A 26,873-nucleotide genomic window follows, 5' to 3' on the forward strand; every position below is an offset into this window, starting at 1 on the left:
ATCCCAAAAGAACTATATGCATATAAAATCAAATAAATAGTGCTGTAACAGATGAGCTCTTGTCTGGTATTGCGTTGTTTTGTTTGTTATTTGATGTACCAGAATCACCACAGATGTGTTTGTGAAGGAGGGACTTCCTGTTTGCTGTAAATATCACTTCCTCCTTCCATAGTGTTACACTGACAGGAATAGAAAGCTCAGATATCAGACTCAACTAGCAGCTTTATCAGGGTTAAACGCTTACAACTAGTACAGTCTTGTCTAAGTAGCTTGATTTCACAACTTTGCTGAAGAATATTAAGGTCAGTCTCAAGAAAACATGTGAGGTTATACAACATTTCATTAAAAAAAAAAAAAACAAAAACATACAGTACTGCATTACTGCAATTAAAATTTGGGAAATTCATGAAAATGTCATGGAAATACTGTAGAAATCAATGTAAAAATCAAACTTAATGCAAAAAAAAAAAAAATATATATATATATATATATATATATATGTATATGTATGTATGTATAGAATTTTGTATTACTGCAATCAAATTTGAGGGGAAAATAAATTATAAATGATTTTTTTTTTTAAACATGATCATTATTGAATTTTGAGAATTTTTGAAATGTCATTTTCATGATTTAAATTATAGTTATATAGTTCAGCAAAAGAAAATGATAAAATATGTATATAATTTTGTATTACAGTAATACAAATTTGAGGTAAAAAATTAAAAAAATGTTAAAAAATGTAAAAAAAAATATATAATATATATAATTTAGCATTACTGTAATATATATTTGAAATATATATTTTTTTTAATTATATGATTAATATTGTTAATTATATTATTAAATTGAATATTTCACAATATACTGAAAATATATATTACAGTAGTACAAATTTTCATTATAATTGTAATTACATGTATAATGATCATTTCATTAAAATTTAATCATAATTGGATTTTAAGGAGGAAAAGTACTTTTCATGACATTTTCATCACCTCAGATTCAAATTACAGTAATATTACAGCAATAGATAATTATAAAATTATATATATATATATATATATATATATATATTATATTACTGTAATACTAATTTAAGGTAAAAAATATACAATAAATCAATGTTATTAATTATACTATTAAACTGAGTAAAATTTTTGAACTACTGTAATATATATATATTTTAAATATTTTTTTACAAATACAAAAATTATATTATTAATATTGTTAATTATATTATTGAAATTACTTTTGATTTTGGAGTGAAATATGACCTGCACATAATCTTGAGATTAACCTGATGGTAGGAAAAGCTTCAAGGTAGTTTATGTCCATGTTTTTATATGATTGTGGATTATTTACTTGCATTGATAAACCTGATTTTCATACATCAACCACAGTCTAGCAGCCAATAAAACCAGAGCACAGTCTGATACTGTAAAAGTTTACTCATGGCAGTCATATGTGAGTGGACAAGCTATCAAAAAGAAAAAAACATTTATATATTACACAAATAAAACTGAGAACGTTAGCGCACGACATGTAGAGGGAGACGGATGATTGACAGGTGAGGGCTGGTTGTCATGGTTACAGGTTTTGGCAGCACTGCAGTTTGTTGCCCTTCTGGCCATCTGTAGTCGGTGGGACGCTGATGTCCACCACGTTGTTTCCCGGCGACTCGTCGTGGGCCGATCGGTCGGCGATTTGCTTCTGTGATACGATGCGATATATTTCTACAGATGCAAAAGAAATGGAGAGAATGAATGCACAATAATGGCAATAAAACATATTTATACATATTATTTTATACATATATGTAATCGAAATACTACAAGAATAAAGTTGTAATATTTCAACTTTATTCTCGTAGTATCTCGACTTCATTCTAGTAATATTTCGACATTCTTGTAGTATTTCGATGTCATTCTCGTAGTATTTTGACATTATTCTCTTAGTATTTCAACTTTACTCTCGTAGTATTTCGACTTTACCCTCGTAGTATTTCGACTTTACCCTCGTAGTATTTCGACTTTACACTCGTAGACTTTATTCTCATAGTATTTCAACTTTACTCTCGTAGTATTTCGACTTTATTCTCATAGTATTTCAACTTTACTCTCGTAGTATTTCGACTTTATTCTCGTAGTATTTCAACTTTATTCTCGTAGTATTTCGACTTTATTCTCATAGTATTTCGATGTCATTCTCGTAGTATTTTGACGTTATTCTTTTAGCATTTCAACTTTACTCTCGTAGTATTTCGACTTTACCCTCGTAGTATTTCGACTTTACACTCGTAGTATTTCGATGTCATTCTCGTAGTATTTTGCCGTTATTCTTTTAGCATTTCAACTTTACTCTCGTAGTATTTCGACTTTACACTCGTAGTATTTCGATGTCATTCTCGTAGTATTTTGCCGTTATTCTTTTAGCATTTCAACTTTACTCTCGTAGTATTTCGACTTTACACTCGTACTATTTCGATGTCATTCTCGTAGTATTTTGACGTTATTCTTTTAGCATTTCAACTTTACTCTCATAGTATTTCGACTTTACCCTCGTAGTATTTCGACTTTACACTCGTAGTATTTCGATGTCATTCTCGTAGTATTTTGCCGTTATTCTTTTAGCATTTCAACTTTACTCTCGTAGTATTTCGACTTTACACTCGTAGTATTTCGATGTCATTCTCGTAGTATTTTGACGTTATTCTTTTAGCATTTCAACTTTACTCTCGTAGTATTTCGACTTTATTCTCGTAGTATTTCGACTTTACACTCGTAGTATTTCGACTTTACACTCGTAGTATTTCGATGTCATTCTCGTAGTATTTTGACGTTATTCTTTTAGCATTTCAACTTTACTCTCGTAGTATTTCGACTTTATTCTCGTAGTATTTCGACTTTACACTCGTAGTATTTCAACTTTACTCTCGTAGTATTTCGACTTTACACTCGTAGTATTTCGATGTCATTCTCGTAGTATTTTGACGTTATTCTTTTAGCATTTCAACTTTACTCTCGTAGTATTTCGACTTTAGTCTCGTAGTATTTCGACTTTACACTCGTAGTATTTCGATGTCATTCTCGTAGTATTTTGACGTTATTCTTTTAGCATTTCAACTTTACTCTCGTAGTATTTCGACTTTAGTCTCGTAGTATTTCGACTTTACACTCGTAGTATTTCGATGTCATTCTCGTAGTATTTTGACGTTATTCTTTTAGCATTTCAACTTTACTCTCGTAGTATTTCGACTTTACCCTCGTAGTATTTCGACTTTATTCTCGTAGTATTTCGACTTTACTCTCGTAGTATTTCGACTTTATTCTCGTAGTATTTCGACTTTATTCTCATAGTATTTCGACTTTATTCTCGTAGTATTTCGACTTTATTCTCATAGTATTTCGACTTTATTCTCGTAGTATTTCGACTTTATTCTCGTAGTATTTCGACTTTATTCTCATAGTATTTCGACTTTATTCTCATAGTATTTCAACTTTACTCTCGTAGTATTTCGACTTTATTCTCATAGTATTTCAACTTTATTCTCGTAGTATTTCGACTTTATTCTCATAGTATTTCGATGTCATTCTCGTAGTATTTTGACGTTATTCTTTTAGCATTTCAACTTTACTCTCGTAGTATTTCGACTTTAGTCTCGTAGTATTTCGACTTTACACTCGTAGTATTTCGATGTCATTCTCGTAGTATTTTGACGTTATTCTTTTAGCATTTCAACTTTACTCTCGTAGTATTTCGACTTTACCCTCGTAGTATTTCGACTTTATTCTCGTAGTATTTCGACTTTACTCTCGTAGTATTTCGACTTTATTCTCGTAGTATTTCGACTTTATTCTCATAGTATTTCGACTTTATTCTCGTAGTATTTCGACTTTATTCTCATAGTATTTCGACTTTATTCTCGTAGTATTTCGACTTTATTCTCGTAGTATTTCGACTTTATTCTCATAGTATTTCGACTTTATTCTCATAGTATTTCAACTTTACTCTCGTAGTATTTCGACTTTATTCTCATAGTATTTCAACTTTATTCTCGTAGTATTTCGACTTTATTCTCATAGTATTTCGATGTCATTCTCGTAGTATTTTGACGTTATTCTTTTAGCATTTCAACTTTACTCTCGTAGTATTTCGACTTTACCCTCGTAGTATTTCGACTTTACACTCGTACTATTTCGATGTCATTCTCGTAGTATTTTGACGTTATTCTTTTAGCATTTCAACTTTACTCTCATAGTATTTCGACTTTACACTCGTAGTATTTCGATGTCATTCTCGTAGTATTTTGACGTTATTCTTTTAGCATTTCAACTTTACTCTCGTAGTATTTCGACTTTATTCTCGTAGTATTTCGACTTTATTCTCATAGTATTTCGACTTTACTCTCGTAGTATTTCGACTTTACACTCGTAGTATTTCGATGTCATTCTCGTAGTATTTTGACGTTATTCTTTTAGCATTTCAACTTTACTCTCATAGTATTTCGACTTTACACTCGTAGTATTTCGACTTTATTCTCATAGTATTTCGACTTTACTCTCGTAGTATTTCGACTTTATTCTCGTAGTATTTCGACTTTATTCTCGTAGTATTTAGACTTTACCCTCGTAGTATTTCGACTTTACACTCGTAGTATTTCGATGTCATTCTCGTAGTATTTTGACGTTATTCTTTTAGCATTTCAACTTTACTCTCGTAGTATTTCGACTTTATTCTCGTAGTATTTCGACTTTATTCTCATAGTATTTCGACTTTATTCTCGTAGTATTTCGACTTTATTCTCATAGTATTTCGACTTTACACTCGTAGTATTTCGACTTTATTCTCATAGTATTTCGACTTTACTCTCGTAGTATTTCGACTTTATTCTCGTAGTATTTCGACTTTACTCTCGTATTTCATCTTTACTTTAGTAGTATTTCGACTTTACACTCGTAGTATTTCGATGTCATTCTCGTAGTATTTTGACGTTATTCTTTTAGCATTTCAACTTTACTCGCGTAGTATTTCGACTTTACCCTCGTAGTATTTCGACTTTACACTCGTAGTATTTCGACTTTATTCTCATAGTATTTCGACTTTACTCTCGTAGTATTTCGACTTTATTCTCGTAGTATTTTGACTTTACTCTCGTATTTCATCTTTACTCTAGTAGTATTTCGTCTTTATTCTCTTAGTATTTCCACTTTACTCTCGTAGTATTTCGACTTTACACTCGTAGTATTTCGATGTCATTCTCGTAGTATTTTGACGTTATTCTTTTAGCATTTCAACTTTACTCTCGTAGTATTTCGACTTTATTCTCATAGTATTTCGACTTTATTCTCATAGTATTTCGACTTTACACTCGTAGTATTTCGACTTTATTCTCATAGTATTTCGACTTTACTCTCGTAGTATTTCGACTTTATTCTCGTAGTATTTCGACTTTATTCTCGTAGTATTTCGACTTTACCCTCGTAGTATTTCGACTTTACACTCGTAGTATTTCGATGTCATTCTCGTAGTATTTTGACGTTATTCTTTTAGCATTTCAACTTTACTCTCGTAGTATTTCGACTTTATTCTCGTAGTATTTCGACTTTATTCTCATAGTATTTCGACTTTATTCTCGTAGTATTTCGACTTTATTCTCATAGTATTTAGACTTTACACTCGTAGTATTTCGACTTTATTCTCATAGTATTTCGACTTTACTCTCGTAGTATTTCGACTTTATTCTCATAGTATTTCGACTTTACTCTCGTATTTCATCTTTACTCTAGTAGTATTTCGACTTTACACTCGTAGTATTTCGATGTCATTCTCGTAGTATTTTGACGTTATTCTTTTAGCATTTCAACTTTACTCGCGTAGTATTTCGACTTTACCCTCGTAGTATTTCGACTTTACACTCGTAGTATTTCGACTTTATTCTCATAGTATTTCGACTTTACTCTCGTAGTATTTCGACTTTATTCTCGTAGTATTTTGACTTTACTCTCGTATTTCATCTTTACTCTAGTAGTATTTCGTCTTTATTCTTAGTATTTCCACTTTACTCTCGTAGTATTTCGACTTTATTCTCTTAGTATTTCCACTTTACTCTCGTAGTATTTCGACTTTCTCATAGTATTTCGACTTTACTCTCGTAGTATTTCGACTTTATTCTCATAGTATTTCGACTTTACTCTCGTAGTATTTTGACTTTATTCTCATAGTATTTCGACTTTACTCTCGTAGTGTTTCGACTTTATTCTCATAGTATTTCGACTTTACTCTCGTAGTATTTTGAATTTACTCTCGTATTTCATCTTTACTCTAGTAGTATTTCGACTTTATTCTCGTAGTATTACAACGTTATTCTCATAGTATTTTGACTTTACTCTCATAGTATTTCGACGTTATTCTCGTACTATTTCAACTTTAATCTCGTACTATTTTGACTTTATTCCCGTAGTATTTCGATGTTATTCTCGTAATATTTTGACTTTATTCTCGTAGTATTTCGATGTTATTATTCTCGTAATATTTCGACTTTATTCTCATAGTATTTCAAAATGCAAAATGCACTAAATTACACTGAGACATGGCCAAATTATAGACTTGAAGCTACATTGCATCACCTAGTAAAGAATGGTCATGAAATCGCATCATTGTAAGTGTGAATATTTACACCCCTATCTAAAACTATCTCTCTAAAATCCCCATAATTCCTGGCAGGCAATCGCAGCTTACCAGATTGCAGATGCTGCAGTTTTAAAGTTACATAAGACGCCACTGTAGCTGTCATGGGAATCATATTAGTTGATTTATTGCTACTGTGAGGAAGCAATTGGGTTTGTACCTGTTAGGATGTTCTTGAAAGCCTCCTCCACGTTAGTCGAATCCAGAGCGGACGTCTCAATGAATGACAGGTTATTTTTCTCTGGAAGCAAGCAGAAGGTGTTTAATATCACCTGCTCTTAAAATATCCACTGATAGCATGAACGAATCTTGTTCACAAAACACAAGCAGAATACATTTCTGTGCAAATCTAACTGCATACAGCAGTTTTGTTGCTTTTGAAAGTCTCTTCTTCTCACCAAGGCTGCATTAATTTGCAGTTAAAATAGTGAAATATTATTGCAATTTAAGACAGCTGTTTTCTATGTGAATATACTGTAAAATTAAATTTATTTGTGTGATCAAAGCTGAATTTTCAGCATCATTACTCCAGTCTTCAGTGTCAAAAGATGCTTCAGAAATCATTCTAATATGCTGATTTGCTGCTCAAGAAACATTTCTGATTATTATCAATGTTGAAAACAGTTGTGCTGCCCAATATTTTTGTGAAAACTGTGATACATTTTATTTTTCAGGATTCTTTAATGAAGAATTAAATTAAGTTCAAAAGAACAGCATTTCTGATTACTATAATGACCAATGTACTATAGTTCAAGTTCATTTCTTATCCTAAATACAAAACTTTAGCCATTTTTATTTGGAGAATTAGAATTATGAATCCCTGTTGGAGCAAATTTTTACACCGTTTTAAAAGGAATACCTCTGCAATGAATGGGTGCCGTCAGAACGAGAGTCCAAACAGCTGATAAACGCATCACAATAATCCACAAGTAATCCACGCCACTTCAGTTCATCAATTAACATCTTGTGAAGCCAAAAGCTGCATGTTTGTAAGAAATAACTCCGTAATTAAGGCTCTTTTAACTTCAAACCATAATTTTTGGCCAAAAATATCAGTCCACAATCCATAATGCTTCCTCCAGTGAATAAGTCCATCTCCTGTTTTCTCTCACATCAAAATCCACCTAGATATTTGTTTAGAGCTGTTTTGGACTGTTTTGTCTTGTAAACGGTGCTTGATCTGTGCAAATATTTCTCCTAATTCAGACCAGACCACTTTTTTTTACTGGAGGAAGCGTTATTATGGATTATGGAATCATATTTTAGTTAAAAACACATTCATGATGGATTTGTTTCTCACAAACATGCAGCTTTTGTCTTTACAAGATGTTAACTGATGATCTGGAGTGGTGTGGAGTACTTGTGGATTATTGTGATGTTTTTATCAGCTGTTTGGACTCTCATTCTGACGGCACCCATTCACTACAGAGGATCCATTGGTGAGCAAGTCATGGAATGACACATTTCTCCAAATCTGATGAAGAAACAAACTCATCTACATCTCTGATGGCCTAAGGGTGAGTATGTTTTCAGAAAATGTTTATTTTTTGTTGAACTATTTCTTTACACTGCAAAAAAGCTTGTCATAATTAGTATTTTTGTCTTGTTTCTAGTCAAAATATCAAAAAAAAATTAAATTGAGATTAATTTACTAAATAAGCAAAATGACGCAAGATATTTAGTCTTGTTATCTAGTCATACTATGGAAGTTTTTTCCTAACAAAATTCAAATTCAAATGCCTAAAAAGATCAAACAATAAATCAAACTCTCAAAACAACTGCTCAAATTATAAATCAAATGCTCAAATTAATAAATAATAAATCAAACTCTTAAAATGGCTTCTCAAATGAGAAATCAAAAGTTCAACTGCGATTTGTGGAAGCATTAACTGTATAAAAATCTAATTAAAATCTTTTGTATTTTATATTTAATTTTCATTATCAACCCAGTATAATAAAGTACTGTAATAATTAAATCTATAATTCAGTGCTCAAATCATAAATCTTGTTTCCAGGGGGGAAAAACTAAATTAAGTGCGTTTTTCTTAAAACAAGTAAAACTATCTGCCAGTGGGGTAAGTAAAATACTCTTGTTCCCCCCCAGAAACAAGACTAAATATATTGCAACATTTTGCTTATCTAGTAAATGCATCTCAATTTAAGAATTTTTAGATATTTTGACTAGAAACAAGACAAAAATACTAAATAAGACAAGCCTTTTTTTTTTTCTGCAGTGTACCAGTCTAAAATACTCTGTGATTCTCCTTAGGTTTGCATTTTGCCTAGAGGATCAGACAAACAAAAGCAACAGCAGTTTTCCTCCTCAGCTCTTCAGAGGATTGGTCTGTTGTGTCTCTAGGGTTGGCTCTACCTGCGAAAGCACGCGCCTCATCGGTGGGAACAGCTCTCAGATGGCGGAGATCGCTCTTATTCCCCACCAGCATGATGACGATGTTGTTGTCGGCGTGATCTCGCAGTTCTTTCAGCCAGCGCTCCACGTTCTCATAGGTCAGATGTTTTGCAATGTCGTACACCAGCAGGGCTCCGACTGCACCACGATAATACCTGCATACATAAAACTAAATGAATAACAGCTTGTGCCAAAATATCAGGCATCAGTATTACCATTGCTCACAGTTTCATTTTTAGTTCAGTTTTTGTGTTATTAAGTGAGTACATTAATTTAATTTAACTTTTTATTTTATTTAATTTTAGCAATTTTGCTTTTAATATTAATGTAATATTTTATCAGTAACCATTTTTTCACTATAACTATTGGTTACACGTTTAGTTTTTATTTTATTTAGTTAGTAAATATTTTATTTTCTCAATGCTGACTTGGCAAATTATTTCAATTGACCAAATGCACGGAGCGTTCTTTGGAAGATAAGCCAGCTCGTAAACTTCAGCTGCAGCTCTTTTTGTATGTGCTATATATAAATGCCGAGCCCAGGAGAGTCCCTGCATTAGTTGTTCATTTAAATGTTGACAGAGAAACACTAATCTAATTTTTCAACTCTACAGCTGTGCAATAAAATTCACTTCAAAGATTCACTTTACATTCATAAAAACGACATGGAAAAAAATTTCTTTTCACGGAAAGCCATGTTTTTTTTAAGATAAAAATGACATGAAATGACCCATATAACCAGAAGATGGCAGCAGAGGATCAATCATTAGCTGCAGCTGCCATTTTAACTCCCTAGTTTTTTTCCAGGACGTCTTGCTTTTTCGACTGATTATAAAATGACTAGTATAATAAATTGTAGCACTTTTACCGCACTAAAGTATATAGTTTAGCAAGTGCAAAAAGTTATTAAGCTTGGACACAAACAGCCTATAAGGGTGAATTATTTAAATACGTATATATAGTTTACTAAAATTTAATTAGTTAAATATTAATGGTATTATAATTAAATAATGCACTCAATATGAATTGATAGGAATTTGCAATATTTTATATAATTTAATAACTACATCGTTTAAGCTTTATCTTGAACTGTAAAAGCTATTAAATAGCCTATATTTAACCAACACAAATTGTTACTGCTGTAGTTTTGTTATTCTGAATTTAGTCTGAATCATTTAATGCACAGCTCTTTTTTGACATCAGTTTGTCAGATGTTTCGTCTGGTTATTACTGTCAATCGTAGCAATGACTCAAACATATTTAGCCGATTACTGGCATCACGTTTGTCATTCTTGAAACAATATACATGGACGTTTGAACAAAACTTTTCTTGGATTGTGAATGGATTATGTAGACAAAACGAGCAAAATACACTCCTATTAAGGCACATTACAGCTGACTGGAAATGACTGAGCTGGCTTGTCTAAAACAAGGAAGTTATCTGTGCATATGGTCAATTAGCTGTTAAGGCAACATTTTATATTTCTTTTAGTTTTTATTTAATTTAGTAAATGCATTTGATTTTATATTTTTCCATTTAGTTAAGAATTTTAGTTTGTTTTATTTCAGTTAGTTTTAGTTTTTCCATCTAATATTTATATTTTAACTAGGGCTGGGACACGATTAATCGCGATTAATCGCATCCAAAATAAAAGTTTATGTTAACATACTAAATGTGTGTTTACTGTGTGTATATATAATGTATGTATAAATACACACACAAACATGTATATTAAAGAAAACTGAAAATAAAAATTAAATTAAAATAAATAAAATATTTATAATTCTATATATAATCTAAATTAAATACAAATATAACTATCCACACATATAAGTATTTTTTAAAGGCTTTACATGTATGTGTGTGTATTTATATATACATAATAAATATACACAGTAGAGCTCTTCACAGAGGACCCGAGACCCGAGGACCCGGGACCCGACCCGGGACCCGTACGGGTTCGGGTCTATATTTTAAATGGTTAGCCGGGTCCGGGTCGGGTCCAAATCTATTACTTCGGGTCCCGGGTATGTTTAACTTGTGTGTAATACCCGAGTCGATCGGAGAACATCGCACCTTCCAGTGTCAGTCACCACTTTGCACGTGTTTTGTAACTTGCATCTTGTAAAATTATGATAAGAAAAGTGTAAGAAGGAAATAAAAAAAAGAAGAAGATTAAATAAATAAATAAAAACGCGTGTCGCGTGACCGCAGCAGCGAGAAGCAGAGCGCAGGAGGAGTTAACGTAAACGGACGGTCGGTGACGGTGATCATGGATTCCTTCAGGAGTGATGTGAAATAGAGCCATAGAGAAACTCTGCCAAATACTATAGAATACCTTTAAGGCCTTAAAGGGACTTTGCTTTTACTCTGCCATAGTACACATAGCATTCTTTCTTACGTTTATAATAATACGGAAGAACCATCTTGTTATATTTTAATTTTTTGGTCAGGCTCGGCTCAGAGAGCACAGTGATAATAGAAAATATGGTGGAAAAAATACACTCTTTTCAGAATAAGCTATTTACGCTATCAAGCTGTCTCGTGCTATACGTGCGAATTCCTCCTTTAAGTTTCATAAGATGACCACTAGGTGGAGCTCTAAACATATGTTTTGTATTGCTTTATCTTACTGAAGAAGATACTGTTATTGAAGATGCACGCAGTAAAGTTTACCGCATTCATTGTTTTGTGCCTTTTTGGAAAAAAAATGTTTAATTATAAATTAATAATATTAATAAATAATAAATTAACTAATAAATAAAACACTTGCGCCGAGTCTTTATTACAATCTGCAAAAGAAGGCTATCGTTATTGTAGTTCAATGGTCATTCGTCACCGACCATGACCGCGAGTAGCCTGCCCTAAATTAAAGCTGGAATAGTGGATTAAAAAGGGTCTTTCTGTCGGCAAGAAAGAAGAACAGCCTAACATGTAAATGTACTGAAGGAGGTCTGTATGCAACGCTACTAACAGTAGTTTACGCCAAAATAGTTTTGTTTTTTTCCTTCGCAACTTATTTATAGTTAATAACAGTTTGCTGTGCAATATGTGCCGATCGGGTACAGTCGGGTCTGTGTCTTCCCAGCCGAGTTCGGGTCCAACTAGTACATTTAAGGTATATTTCGGGTCTTCACGGGTTCGGGTCCCACTTTAAAATAAAATACGGGTCCGGGTCGGTTCCGTCCAGGACATTTACGGGTCTCTTCGGGTTCGGGTACGAATTTTTGGACCCGTGAAGACCTCTAATACACAGTAAACACACATTTAGTATGTTAACATAAACTTTTATTTTGGATGCGATTAATCGCGATTAATCGTGTCCCAGCCCTAATTTTAACAAATTAACAAAAGTTACTATTCACAGTTAGAGGTGAAAAATAAAAAATAAAATGATACAAAATGTAAAAATAAAACAGTTAAAGGGCTGATATTTTTTACTTTGGTGTACTAATATAACAAAACTTAAAATTACAAGAAAAATATTTAAAAATATATATTTTATTAATAAAAATAACATTTATAATAATATTTAAATTTAAATCATTTTAACAAATGAACAAAAATTACAAAAAAATAATATTTTTTGAAAATTAAAATAAAATGAGGCTGAAAAATAAAAATTAAACGATACAAAATATAAAAATAAAACTGCTAAATGACTGAGATAAAGGATGCAAATGTTATTTTTGGAACAGAGGAACCAAAACCACATCTGTTCACTTATCAACAGCCAGAAATGCAAATAATTTAATACTGTGGCATATTTGTTATGTTTAGCAACTTGTTTCCAGCATAAGAATTACTAACAAAAAGTACTTAAACATGCATCACAGTAAAACTGTGGTAAAACTGAAAAATTTCATTAAAAAACATTTATTACTTGAAATAAAAAAACTTTAATTGACATAAAATAAATGTAAGTCTTTTTTGTTTTTTAATATATTTCAGATATTTTTCAATCTTTATAGGAACATTCCATTCTTTCATTTTGAAAACATTATGAGAATTTTACATTTTAATGTTCTCTCAACATTTAAAAAACATTTTTTAAAAGAATGAAAATAAACTTTAACTGAAATCAAATAAATGTAAGTCTTTTTTGTAGTTTAATATATTTCAGATATTTTTCAATCTTTATAGGAACATTCCATTCTTTCATTTTGAAGACATTATGAGAATTTTACATTTTAATGTTCTCTCAACATTTAAAAAACATTTTTTAAAAGAATGAAAATAAACTTTAACTGAAATCAAATAAATGTAAGTCTTTTTTGTAGTTTAATATATTTCAGATATTTTTAAATCATAATAGGAACATTCCATTCTTCCATTTTGAAAACATTATGAGAATTTTTACATTTTAGTGTTCTCTCAACATTTAAATTTTTTTTTAATTGAAATAAAAAAAACTTTAATTGAAATAAAATAAATGTAAGTCTTTTTTTGGATTTTAATGTATTTCAGAAATTTTTAATCAGTGCACCTTGGTGTACTAAAATAACAAAACCTAAAATTGCACTATAAAATAAATATATTTTATTATTTTATTAATAAAAATGACCAAATACACAACAAAATTTTTACCTAAATTTAAAAAAATAATTAAAAAATTCTGTAATTTAGTAAAAACTACAACAGTACATCAACGATACTAATACAACACTGTGGTATTCTTTGAAGTGTTGTGTAAATACCACAATATCAAATGGTCATCACTCAATATTGCAGTATATCTTGTAGTATTTCTCATCTGATTCCTGACTGTACTCACGCAGAGGTGATGGCCCTGTACCGCTCTTGTCCTGCTGTATCCCAGATCTGCGCTTTTATCGTCTTGCCATCCACCTGGATGCTCCTGGTGGCGAACTCCACTCCTATCGTGCTCTTGCTCTCAAGATTAAACTCGTTCCGTGTGAAGCGCGACAGCAGGTTACTCTTCCCGACGCCCGAATCTCCGATGAGAACAACTAAGAGCAGAAGCAAACAAACAGATGGTCAGAGATCACAATCAGGTTTCAGTTTCAAATTTATTAAATTAATCATTTTATTAATCAAGGAAGCATTAAATTAATCAGAAGTGATATTTATAATGTTACAAAAAAAATCTATTATAAAAATAATTCAGTTCTTTTGAACATTCTATTCATAAAAGAATCTTGAAAAAAAAGTATCACAGTTTTCATAAAATATAAAGCGGCACAATTGTTTACAACTTTGATCATAATCAGAAATGTTTCTTGAGCGGCAAATCAGCATCTCAGAATAATTTCTGAAGGATCATGTGACACTGAAGACTGGAGTAATCATGCTGAAATATTCAGGTTTGATCACAGAAATAAATTATATTTTAACAGATATTCTAATAGAAAACAGCTTTTTTAAATTGAAATAATATTTCACAATTTTACTGTTTTTACTGTATTTTTAAACAAAGTCATGCAGCCTTGGTGAGCAAATAAGATTTCTTTCAAAAACAATAAAAATCGACCACAAACTTTTGAACAGTAGAGAACATAAACATATGAAAATGGCAAGCCAATTGATTTTTAGCTATTGGGTCAACAAAAGATGAGGAACAAAATCCTGATGGATCTTTTCAGCTTCGCTGAGGCTAAAATATGGAACAAAATCAGCTCTCTTTCTCTCTTCTTTGATTTTGAAGGCCCATTACTCAAGATCTGATGGCCATGTAACTACATGGACCACTTGTAATTTCCATTTCACTTTCATTATGGCCCAGACAGTCTACAGAACATCTCATATTGTGAAAAAGAAGGTCAGTAAATGATGACATGCTTTTTATTTGCAGCTGAGCTGTTTCTTTAAAGCTGTGAACGTGTTTGCATTGATTTCCTTCAGCTCAGGCTGAGGAAGGCTGTCTGATATCCTCATGCCGTCTTACTAGGAAGTCAAGTTGAACTTTGATTCTCACACTTTGCTGATTTGGTCAAAATGTAACAGTTTTGCCGCGTCAGACTTTGATCAGGTGACGTGATACAATCAAAGTGACAGACAGAGTCACCGGTGGTGGTTACAATGTAACAAATCAGCATGTGGCCTAATTATCATCCGGCTATTATTTTTAAAATACTTTCTTCAAAAGCATATACGTGATCCTATATTATGAGCTTGTTACATTTGAATATTTAACAAACATTTTTTCTCAGGTTTGTGACCTTTAGAGAAACATTCCATTCTATAATTTTGAAAACATTATAAGAATGTTACATTTGAATGTTCTCTTAATGTTTAAAACCTATTTGTTATTTTTAAAGAACATTTTTTTTGTTATGTGAGCGTTAGAGTAACATTCCATTCTTTAATTTTGAAAACATTATGAGAATGTTACATTTGAATGTTCTCGCAACACTTAAAACACAGATTTGTTTATATTTAATGAACATTTTCTCAGTTTTATGACCGTTAGAGGAACATTACATTCTTTCATTTTGAAAACATTTTGAGAATGTTACATTTGAATGTTCTCGCAACACTTAAAACACATTTTTTATATTTAGCGAAAAAAAATTCTCAGTTTATAAAAATGTTACATTTGAATGTTTTCTCTACATTTAAAATGTTTAGTTTTTATATTTAGTGATAATTTTCTCGATTTTATGACCATTAGGGGAACATTCCATTATTATAATTATGAGAATGTTACATTTGAATGTTCTCTTGACATTTAATAGTTTTTTTTTTTTTTTTTTTTTACATTTTAATGTTCTCTCAACATTTAAAACACACATTTGTTTTATATCTAACGAACATTTTCTCGGTTTTATGACCGTTAGAGGAACATTCCATTCTTTCATTTTGAAAACATTATGAGAATGTTAAATTGGAGTGTTCTCTCAACATTCAAAACACGTTTTTTAAATTTAACGGTAATTTTCTCAGTTTTATGACAGTTAGAAGTACATTCCATTGTATCATTTTGAAAACATTGAGAATGTAACATTTGAATGTTTTATTAACATTTAAAAACTTTTTTATATTTGACGATCATTTTCTCGGTTTTATGACCGTTACAAGTACATTCCATTGTATCATTTTGAAAACATTATAAGAATGCTACATGTGAGTGTTCTCTAAACGTTTAAACCCCAACTGTTTAATATTTAACATTCCATTGAATCATTTTGAAAATGTTGTGAGAACGTTCTATTGTTATTACTGAAAAACGTTATTAAACATAGTTCAGAACAAGTTCTAAGAACGTATAATAACATCATAAGGACGTTCAAGAACACTGTTCTTAGAACCGTTTCCTTTCAACATTACGAGAACGTATACATCAAATATTAATCATTTCATAGGAACATTCCTTAAATCTCATTTTAATAATAATTTGTTCCAACATCTAAATAACCTTTAATAACATTAGTGAAAGTTCTGGGATTGTTCTCTGTTAGCTGGTTATAATCATGAGCCTCACTAGAAAGCATTAGATCGCAGTGGAAAACCAACAAGCGGACGGTTTTGTCTTAAATCATTTCACAATGTAGGGCTACACCATTAGCATATCTTTAATGCATCCCATCATCTAGGCCCCTGATATCCCGTGTGAAAGCATCCAGGCCATCGCAAACAGATGTTTTACTGATCGATGGATGTGCATCGATGCCTCTGCGGGCGTTTCGATCTTAAAGCCTGTTATTTATGGCATAATTTTAAACGGGTGCCACAGCAAAAAGACGTTCATGATACAAAAGGCTCTAAATTGATTATTAGATCTATAGGTCGGGAACAATGGATGGATTATGAATGATTACTCCTCTGCTCTGTATGAGGGAATGCAGAATTTACCTTTGAACAAGAAATCGTATTCATCATCTCTGTTGGCCATTTTAGAGAAGCCCGCTCCGTCCCGCAGTCCGTCCAGAGGGAGGGAAATCAGCTGAGGTTGTATTAATAACTCAACGTGAGGAGAAAAGAATCAAATGAATATTAAAGACACACAATGCGCCAGTGCTGCTGCTGCTGCTGTCACACCGCAGGAAGAGCGATCTGCTCGGTCTGCATTAGGGGAGGAGTCCCGGAGCTCAGGAGCGCCGCGGCCGCCAGAGGGCGCTGGAAACACCGCTGTCATGTTACTGCAGCTCCGGTGTTGTGTGTTTACATTCTCTTCATCACAAGATATCGACTGTTTCTTCAACTAGAGTTACTGGCATCTTGCTTTTCTTTCAAACTTACAGATTTAAACTTGTTTTTGTAGTTTTAATGCTCACATCCCTGCTAAATTTTCGCTAGGAAGTTTTGCTAACGTTCCCAATGCGTTATGAAAACATTACTTCTGAATGTTCTCTGAACTTTCCAAACGTCTATTTTTTTTAAATGTTATATGAACAAGGGCACATTTTAAGTTAGGCTATAATTTTGTTATGTATGTTACATTTGAATGTTCTCTTAACACTTAAAAGACAAATTTGTTTATATATAAAGAACATTTTCTGTTGACTGTTAGAGGAACATTCCATTCTTTCATTTTGAAAACATGAGAATGTTCTCTTAACATTTAAAGCCCATTTGTTATATTTAACGAACATTTTCTCAGTTATGTGACCATTCCATTCTATCATTTTGAAAACATGAGAATGTTACATTTGAATGTTCTCTCAACATTTAAAACACTTTTTTTATATATATATTTAACGAACATTTTCTCAGTTTTATGACCGTTGGAGGAACATTCCATTCTTTCATTTTGAAAACATTACGAGAATGTTACATTTGAATGTTCTCTCAACATTTAAAATACTTTTTTATATTTAACGAACATTTTCTTAGTTTTATGACCGTTGGAGAAATATTCCATTCTTTAATTTTGAAAACATTACGAGAATGTTACATTTGAATGTTCTCTCAACATTTACAACACTTTTTTTATATTTAACAATCATTTTGTCAGTTGTATGACCGTTAGAGAAAAAATTCCATTGTATCATTTTGAAAACATTATAAAATGTTACATTTGAATGTTCTCTCAACATCTAAAACATGTTTTTTTATATTTAATGATCATTTTCTCAGTTTTATGACCGTTAGAAGTACATCTCATTGTATACTTTTTTAAACATTATAAGAATGCTACATGTGAGTGTTCTCTAAACGTTTAAACCCCAACTGTTTAATATTTAACATTCCATTGTATCATTTTGAAAAAGTTGTGAGGACATTCTATTGTCATTACTGAAAAACGTTATTAAACATAGTTCTGAACAAGTTCTAAGAATGTATACTTTCAACATTATGAAAACATATCATATATTATGAAAACATTCTGAATGGTCTCTGAACTTTCGAAACGTCTAGTTTTTAAATGTAATATGAACAAGGGCACATTTTAAGTTATAATTTTGCAAACATTATGATAAAGTTCCATCTGAATGTCCTCTGAACGTTCTGAAACAAGTAGTAACATTTAAACAACGTTAAACAAACGTCCAACTAAAGTGTTTCAGAAATATCACATCCTGTGAACAGTATGAATAATGATTTTGTGCTCTTTGAGAATGTTATTGAAGAGCAGGCAACTTTGAACAAACGTTCTGTTATGGAAGAAAGTTAGCCAAATGTTGTTATAGCTGGGATGTTTTGTGGGCTACTTTATGTTTTTATGTACATCTTGTATTATTTTACCATAATTTCCCATTTTTAAGTCTTAAAATAAGACCATTTAAAGTGGAAAATATCATTGCATGTTTTAATAGTAATTAATTAAATTTCAATAACTGACATGAAGTGTGAATAAACATGCAAATTGCAGTTTTATTCAGTTTTTACACAATTACAAATGTTTACACTAATTATACTTATTTTTTGAAATATGTCAATTAATTACATTTTTGTTTATTTTTAATTTACTTATTATTTATTATTATTTTTCATAGTTTATGTTCTATTCATTTTATTTCTTTTTAGATTTTCCTTTTTAATTTTTTTTTGGTATTCATTAATTTATTGATTTTGTTTTATTTATTTATTTAAATGTCTTTATTTATTTGTCAATTAATTACTTAATTTTTATGTATTTATACTTTATTTATTTAAAGAATTTATTTTTATGCATTTGTTATATTGTATATATATATATATACATATATATATATGTATGTATATGTATGTTTATTTATTTTATAATTGTTTTTTATAGTTTTGTCTTTTTTATTATTTGATTTCTTTTTATTATTTTTATGTCATTCATTTTTTTATTTGTTTGGTATTTATTCAGTGTATTTATTTATTCATCCATTGTTAATGTATTTTTGTTTATAAGTCAATTAATTATTATTTTTATGCATTTGTTTATTTGATTTCTTTTTATATTTGTATTTTTACTTTATTTATGTAAATAATTCCTCTTTTATTTGTTGTTTATTTTTTATTTATTTATTTTATAATTATTTTATTTATTTATTTTAATTTTGTATGATTTATTTTTATATTTTATTTTATTTTTTGTTTTATTCAAATTTATTTACTAATTTTAAATTCATTTGTGTTTAAGTCAATTACTTAATTTATCTGAATGTCGTTATATTTGATTTGTTTTATATTTTTATTTTTACTTTATTTATTTAAATAATCATTTTTATTTGTTTGTTGCTTACTTTAAATTAATTATATTTTTGTATATCTTTTTCTTTTTATATTTTTCTTTTTAATTATGTGTTTATTTTATTTGTTTGGTATGTATTTATTTATTTACTTTTTATTTTGCTTTATTTTTTTATTTGGTGCATGCAACAGAAAGCCACCTTTTATATATGAAACCTGTCAGTCAAGAAACCCTCTTACCTTCTGTTCAGCTTCCTGGGAGAATCTATGGAGAATCTCACACGAGTGAACTAAAAGATAATGGGGAACATCAGGAAGCTCAGAGAGGATGCAAAGCACTGGAGGAATCACAGGCCTAAAGGAAATATGTGAGCCAACCTTCCATGACCCCACTGTTTCCTGCACAGAGAGGAAATGAGGTGTAACTGCTGAACAAGCTTCCCAGCAGTGTGAAGAGGACATATTTATCTAAAATGGTTAGTGGATTCAGTTTTTGGAATTTGGTTTTCAACATTTTCCTAGAACTAACTCCAACTAATCCAAAGAAAATGGCAGAATTTTAGCTGGAAACATTCATATTTAAGCAGCTTAGCTAAACGCTTACATTTATGTGTTTGACAGATGCTTTTAAGATCCAAAGGGATGCATTTTGTTCCTTCCTGAAGAATCAAACCTATGACTTGCATCATTTGAGCCACAGGAAGTTGATCATCAGAATGTGCTGCTGTATTGTTTTGCTTTGTCCTTGATTTTAACATGTTTATTTCCATCTTTCTAAGAGCGTTGAGTGTGAAGACATCTGAGGTTTTGCAGAAGATTCTGGGATGGTTGTGAGAGACTGTTGTGGAGGTTAGTGAGTCACATCACTTCCCATGGTAACATGCAAATCAAGGCTGGATTTAGATCTCGTCACATGACTCCATGCAAAACAATCACAAAAGAGTTTCTCTCTGAGCAAACAAAAGAAATAACTGAAATGTGTGGCTTTTACAAAAAAAAGTAAAGCTGCAAGAAAAATCACAAACTTTATTGTTAAACCTTTCACACACAATCTGTACTCCATGCCTTCTGTTGTCTGATTGATAGAATTTTTATGAAGTAAATGTCTTTAGAGTAATTGTTCACATTTTGAGGAAGGTTTATTTGTTCACCTCTAAATCATCATTGGATTGCTTATTAATTTATTTTTATGTACTTTTATTAGATTTTTTTATTTGTTTGTTGTTTATTTTTACTTTATTTTTATATTATTATATTATATTATTTTTTATAGTTTTTTCTATTAATTTTATTAGATTTATTTATTTGAATATTTATTAATTTTTATTTGATTTATTTATTTATTTAAATGTATTTATTTATTCATTTTTAATTCATTTATTTTAATATATTTTTTATTTTAACTTTATTTAAATAATTAATTTAATTTTTTTGTTATATTGTGTGTATGTGTGTGTGTGTGTGTGTGTGTGTGTGTATATATATATATATATATATATATATAGTTTATTTATTTTATAATTATTTTTATAGTTTTTGTCATTTATGTTTTTTCTTTGATTTCTTTTTAGATTTTAATTTTAATTTTATTTTGTTTGGTATTTTTTCAATTTATTTTTGTTTATAAGTTAATTAATTACTTATTGCTTTATATTTTTCGTTTTACTTTATTTATTTTAATAATTTATTTTATTTGTTTGTTATTGTGTGTATATGTATGTATGTATGTATGTATATATATATATATATATATATGTATGTGTGTATATATATATATATATATATATATATATATATATATGTATGTGTGTGTGTGTGTGTGTGTATATATATATATATATATATATATATATATATATATATATATATATATATATATAAATGTTTTTAGAATTATTTTTGATCGTTTTTGTCATTTATGTTTTTTCTTTGATTTATTTTTAGATTTTTTTATTTATTTTTTTTGTACATTTTTATTCAATTTATTTTTGTTTATAAGTCAATTAATTACTTATTATTTCTATGTATTTTATTTGATTTCTTTTTATATTTTCTTGTTTTACTTTATTTATTTAAATAATTCATTTTTATTTGTTGTTTTTTCGTTTGTTTTTTCATTTATTTTTATATTTTATATATGCCTTCTTAAATATGTGACCCTGGACCACAAAACCAATCATAAGGGTCAATTTTTTGAAACTGAGATGTATACATCATCTGATATTGATGTATAGTTTGTTAGAATAGGACAATATTGGGCAGAGATACAACTATTTAAAAATATGGAATCTGAGGGTGCAAAAAAAAATCCAAATATTGAGAAAATCGCCTTTAAAGTTGTTCAAATGAAGTTCTTAGCAATGCATATTACTAATCAAAAATTAAATTTCGATATATTTACAGTAGGAAGTTTACAAAATAATTTTTTTTGGCATAAAAGAAAAATCTATAATTTTGACCCATACACATGACACACATGCAAACCTTTTTAGAATTTATCTAAAGATTCAATGAACTCTTCCATATAAAACAAAAAATCTGACTATTGTTTCATATGTAAAGCTTTATAGGGTTAAATTGCAAGCAAATTAGGACTTTTGTGTATATCTCTTAAAACACACTGACAGTTTACTACAGTCACAATGCATTTGACACATTAAACACACGTGTGTTTCTCCTGACAGACACTAGAGGGTGTAGTGTGCATGTCATGTACTCAAGTGTGCTCAGAAAGTGTTGAAGTGGCATATTTTACACTTATGTGGCGTTTGCTTTTCTCTGGAACCTCACAGTCATGATAGTTTCTGAATTAGTTGAATATGATGTTTAGTTTGATTAGAATGATCTGCGGATGGACTGCAGAGAAATTCAAAATATTTCAAATATAGTGAATTAAGCTACAAACACCATCATAATGCATAATGTTTCCATCTAACATGTATTTTGAGCAGATCGTCATTTTAATAGAGTGTTAATTATCAGTAAACCGGTTACCTCGCCTAAAAACGTTAGTAGATTTGTGTTGGATGTTATCCTTGGAATGAAAATATTGGTATTTTATTAGTAAACATCATACATTTTTCACTTTTTTTCTGTTAATGTTATAAAACTAGTACGCTAAGCCAGTAGTAGTACTGACATAGTAGTGTAAACATGACTGAAGACCCGAAAAGCGGAGGAGCAGACGAAGCGATTCAATCGAGTCATTTACGCTGAAAGCGCTCCGATTGATTCAAACTCGTGACTTTGATCATTCAGTTCAAGCGATTCACTAGCAAAAACCAGATCAAATTACAGGAGTTATTCATTTTCGGATTTTGAACATCGCTTCGCTTGTAATGGTTTAAAAATCAGTTAAACCACTGCGTGGCAATATGATTCACTGTTCCGAAGCACCACTATCGCGAATCATTTGATTTAGATCAGGACTTCTTCGGATCGGGAATTGTGAATCATTTGATTTAGATCGAAGAAGTGGGTTTGTGAATCATTTGATTCAGATTGGGATTTCGGATCCTGATCATGAATCATTTGATTTAGATCGGAGAAGCGGGTGTGTTAATCATTTGGTTCAGATCGGGACTTATTCGGGTCGTGAATCATTTGATTTGGATCAGAGTAGCAGGTTCATGAATCATTTGATTCAGATCGGGACTTAAGAACATGAATCATGAATCATTTGATTTAGCTTGGAAAACCGGGTTTGTGAATCATTTGATTCAGATCGGGACTTCGCATATCATGAATCATTTGATCTAGATCGGGACTTCAGATCGCGATCATGAATCAACCTGGAGAAGCGGGTTCGTGAATCATTTGATTCAGATCGGGACTTTGCGTATCACAAATCATTTGATTCAGATCGGGACTTTGGATTGCAAATTATGAATCATTTGATTCAGATTGGAGAAGCGGGTTTGTGAAACATTTGATTCAGATCGGGACTTCGCATATCATGAATCATTTGATCTAGATCGGGACTTCAGATTAGAGTTTAGATTCTCTGCCCGAGCCCGAGCCCGGACTTGAGGGTCGGGCCGATATTTCCTGCCACTATCTTCGGGCCGGGCCATGATCAAGCATTTGTGTGTGTTTTATTTTTTATTTTTTTTATTTTTTAAATCATTACTTAATTTGGATAATTGGGTGGAGAGCTATGCCATAATTATAAATATTATACGAATATTTTAGCAAAGTCGGCCTGAGCAACACGTGACGTGTAGGTCTACAAAGTTGCGCAAGTTGCAACGCGTGTCATGCGCAGCAACGCTCTAGCTCCCGCGACTCCTCCACTGGCACACATAACACCGGGCCAGCTGTGCTGAATTGTGTACTGTATGTGTATAGCTTAAGTGCAACATGGAGCTTGAAGACGTACAGACAAAAATTAAAATGGGGGAATTAACTTTGAGCAAGTTTGGAGGAAAGTCGGAGATATGGAAACATTTTCAACAAGTCGTGGGCAGTGACAACATATGTGTCGGCTTTGTGAAGTGCATTAAGTGCTATGTTTTATAATAGGCTTTAAAATATTTATTTTGTTTAAAAATATTCTAAAACTTATCATATTTATTAAATATGCCATCCAAAGTTAATTACTTCTTCATTCTCTGTGTTTATCATTGTTCACGTTTTTTTAGGCAATTTTTTTTTCATTCGGATCTATTTGCGATCCATTCTGAATAAACAAACAACGCAGTTTACATGCTTCGTCCCTGTTGCATTTTTCAATAAGATATATCTAAACTAATTTCTGTAGTTCAAACAACTTAGAATTGTAGTTGAGAACGTCTGTTATAACGGGTCACGTATTAAAAAATAGTCGGGTTTAAATCGGGCTCGGGCTCATAATTACAGTTAATGTGTCGGACCGGGTCGGGCTCGGACACAAGGTGCACGGGCTCGGGTAGGATCGGGTTTCATTTTTTGTGCCCGATCTAAGCTCTACTTCAGATCGCGATCATGAATCAACCTGGAGAAGGGGGTTCGTGAATCATTTGATTCAGATCGGGACTTTGCGTATCACAAATCATTTGATTCAGATCGGGACTTTGGATTGCAAATTATGAATCATTTGATTCAGATCGGAGAAGCGGGTTTGTGAATCATTTGATTCAGATCGGGACTTCGCATATCATGAATCATTTGATCTAGATCGGGACTTCAGATCGCGATCATGAATCAACCTGGAGAAGCGGATTTGTGAATCATTTGATTCAGATCGGAGAACCGGGTTTGTGAATCATTTGATTCAGATCGGGACTTTGCGTATCACAAATCATTTGATTCAGATCGGGACTTTGGATTCCAAATTATGAATCATTTGATTCAGATCGGAGAAGCGGGTTTGTGAATCATTTGATTCAGATCGGAACTTCGCATATCATGAATCATTTGATTTAGCTTGGAGAAGCGGGTTCGTCAATCATTTGATTCAGATCGGGACTTTGCGTATCACAAATCATTTGATTCAGATCGGGACTTTGCGTATCACAAATCATTTGATTCAGATCGGGACTTTGGATTGCAAATTATGAATCATTTGATTCAGATCGGAACTTTGCATATCACAAATCATTTGATTCAGATTGGATCGCGAATCATGAATCATTTGATTTAGATTGAAAAAGCGGGTTCGTGAATCATTCGATTCAGATCGGAACTTTGTGTATCGCAAATCATTTGATTTAGATCTGGACTTGTTCGCATCGTGAATCGTGAATCATTTGATTTGGATCAGAGTAGCGGGTTCATGAATCATTTGATTCAGATCGGGACTTCGGAACGTGAATCATTTGATTTAGCTTGGAGAAGCGGGTTCGCAAATCATTTTATTCAGATCGGGACTTCGCATATCATGAATCATTTGATTTAGATCGGGACTTCAGATCCCGATCATGAATCAACCTGAAGAAGCGGGTTCATGAATCATTTGATTCAGATCGGGACTTCAGATCGCGTTCATGAATCAACCCGAAGAAGCGGGTTCATGAATCATTTGATTCAGATCGGGACTTCACATCGCGTTCGTGAATCAACCCGAAGAAGCGGGTTCGTGAATCATTTGATTCAGATCGGGACTTTGCGTATCACAAATCATTTGATTCAGATCGGGACTTTGGATTGCAAATTATGAATCATTTGATTCAGATCGGAGAAGCGGGTTCGTGAAACATTTTATTCAGATCGGGACTTCGCATATCATGAATCATTTGATTCAGATCGGGGCTTCGAATCGTGATCATGAATCATTTGAATTGGATCGGAGAAGCGAGTTCGTGAATTATTTGATTCAGATCGTGATTTTATGATTCGCGTTTCTAAGTTGTTTTATGACAGCGGTCAAAATGTTTTCCAAATGTTTTAAAAAAACGTTTTATGAATGTTAAGGGAACATTCCATGTAATGATTCTGCAAACACTTGAAATGTTTTCTAAACATAACATTAAACATTTGAAATAAACATTCTGTGAGCAATGTATGTTGTGCTAACGCATTGTTAAAGCCAAGATAACTTTGAATGAACATTCCACATACAATAGAACATTCTATTAATGAGACATCCCTTGAAGAACATTCTGATAATATTCATGGTTCTCTTGGAACATTGTAAGTTCTGAGTACTTTAATATTAAGATTTGCTTCTAATTTCATTTTTCATGTAAGGAATGATTTCTTTATTAAGACATGTTTGATGGACATGATCCAGTTCCTAACAGAGATGCTCAGAGCAGATCTTAACTTTGTAAAAGGTAATGAATCCTGCGGCAATGTGAATATGACATTACTCCAAATATCTTTGAGGTAAGATGTCTCATATCCCTCGTGCATCAACTCACATGAATCTGGAACATGAAGTGATTTTGACATCTTTTTTCGGTGTAAAATGGGCCAGAGCTGTCATTTTAATTACCCACATAATGGACTTATTAAGGGCTTGTATCAGATGTGCTGTTCTACCTGCTCTCAGAGATCTGTGTCTCTCAGTGGATTGTCAGGGGACCGATGTCCTCAGAGACGCTTTTATGAAGCTGTGAGTGTCTGTCATCTGATGTTCTCTCATTCATTTGCACCTGCAGCTCCTGAGGGCTTTCTTCACTGCTGTGTGTTCAGTCCAGCTGGTGAGGACACCTGAACAACAGACTGTCCGCACGAGACCGATGGATACTGATGCATGTCAAACAGGAAACATTTAGTACTATTACATAC

At 31.5% G+C, this 26,873-nt stretch overlaps 1 protein-coding gene across 1 annotated transcript; it reads right to left on the minus strand.

The window, feature by feature from the left end:
- Positions 1–1,128: 1,128 nt before the first annotated feature.
- rab11bb (RAB11B, member RAS oncogene family, b) lies at positions 1,129–17,115 on the minus strand. Its single transcript, XM_073848168.1, has 5 exons — positions 16,914–17,115; positions 13,876–14,071; positions 9,062–9,255; positions 6,851–6,931; positions 1,129–1,736 (listed from the first exon to the last, which is right to left on the minus strand). The coding sequence occupies exons 1-5, from the start codon at positions 16,951–16,953 to the stop codon at positions 1,591–1,593; spliced, it is 657 nt and encodes a 218-aa protein (XP_073704269.1). The 5' UTR covers positions 16,954–17,115; the 3' UTR covers positions 1,129–1,590.
- Positions 17,116–26,873: the final 9,758 nt, after the last annotated feature.

This window comes from Garra rufa, chromosome 10, assembly GCF_049309525.1.
Source record: "Garra rufa chromosome 10, GarRuf1.0, whole genome shotgun sequence".
Lineage (NCBI taxonomy): Eukaryota > Metazoa > Chordata > Actinopteri > Cypriniformes > Cyprinidae > Garra > Garra rufa.

Bases quoted from the DNA above. Each gene is read 5' to 3' on its own strand.
- rab11bb (XM_073848168.1), bottom strand. From the start codon at position 16,953: ATGGCCAACAGAGATGATGAATACGATTTCTTGTTCAAAG. The intron at 14,072-16,913 runs GTAAATTCTGCA...TTCTGCTCTTAG, and splicing joins ATACGATTTCTTGTTCAAAG to TTGTTCTCATCGGAGATTCG. The intron at 6,932-9,061 runs GTAGAGCCAACC...GCTTGCTTCCAG, and splicing joins TGAGGCGCGTGCTTTCGCAG to AGAAAAATAACCTGTCATTC.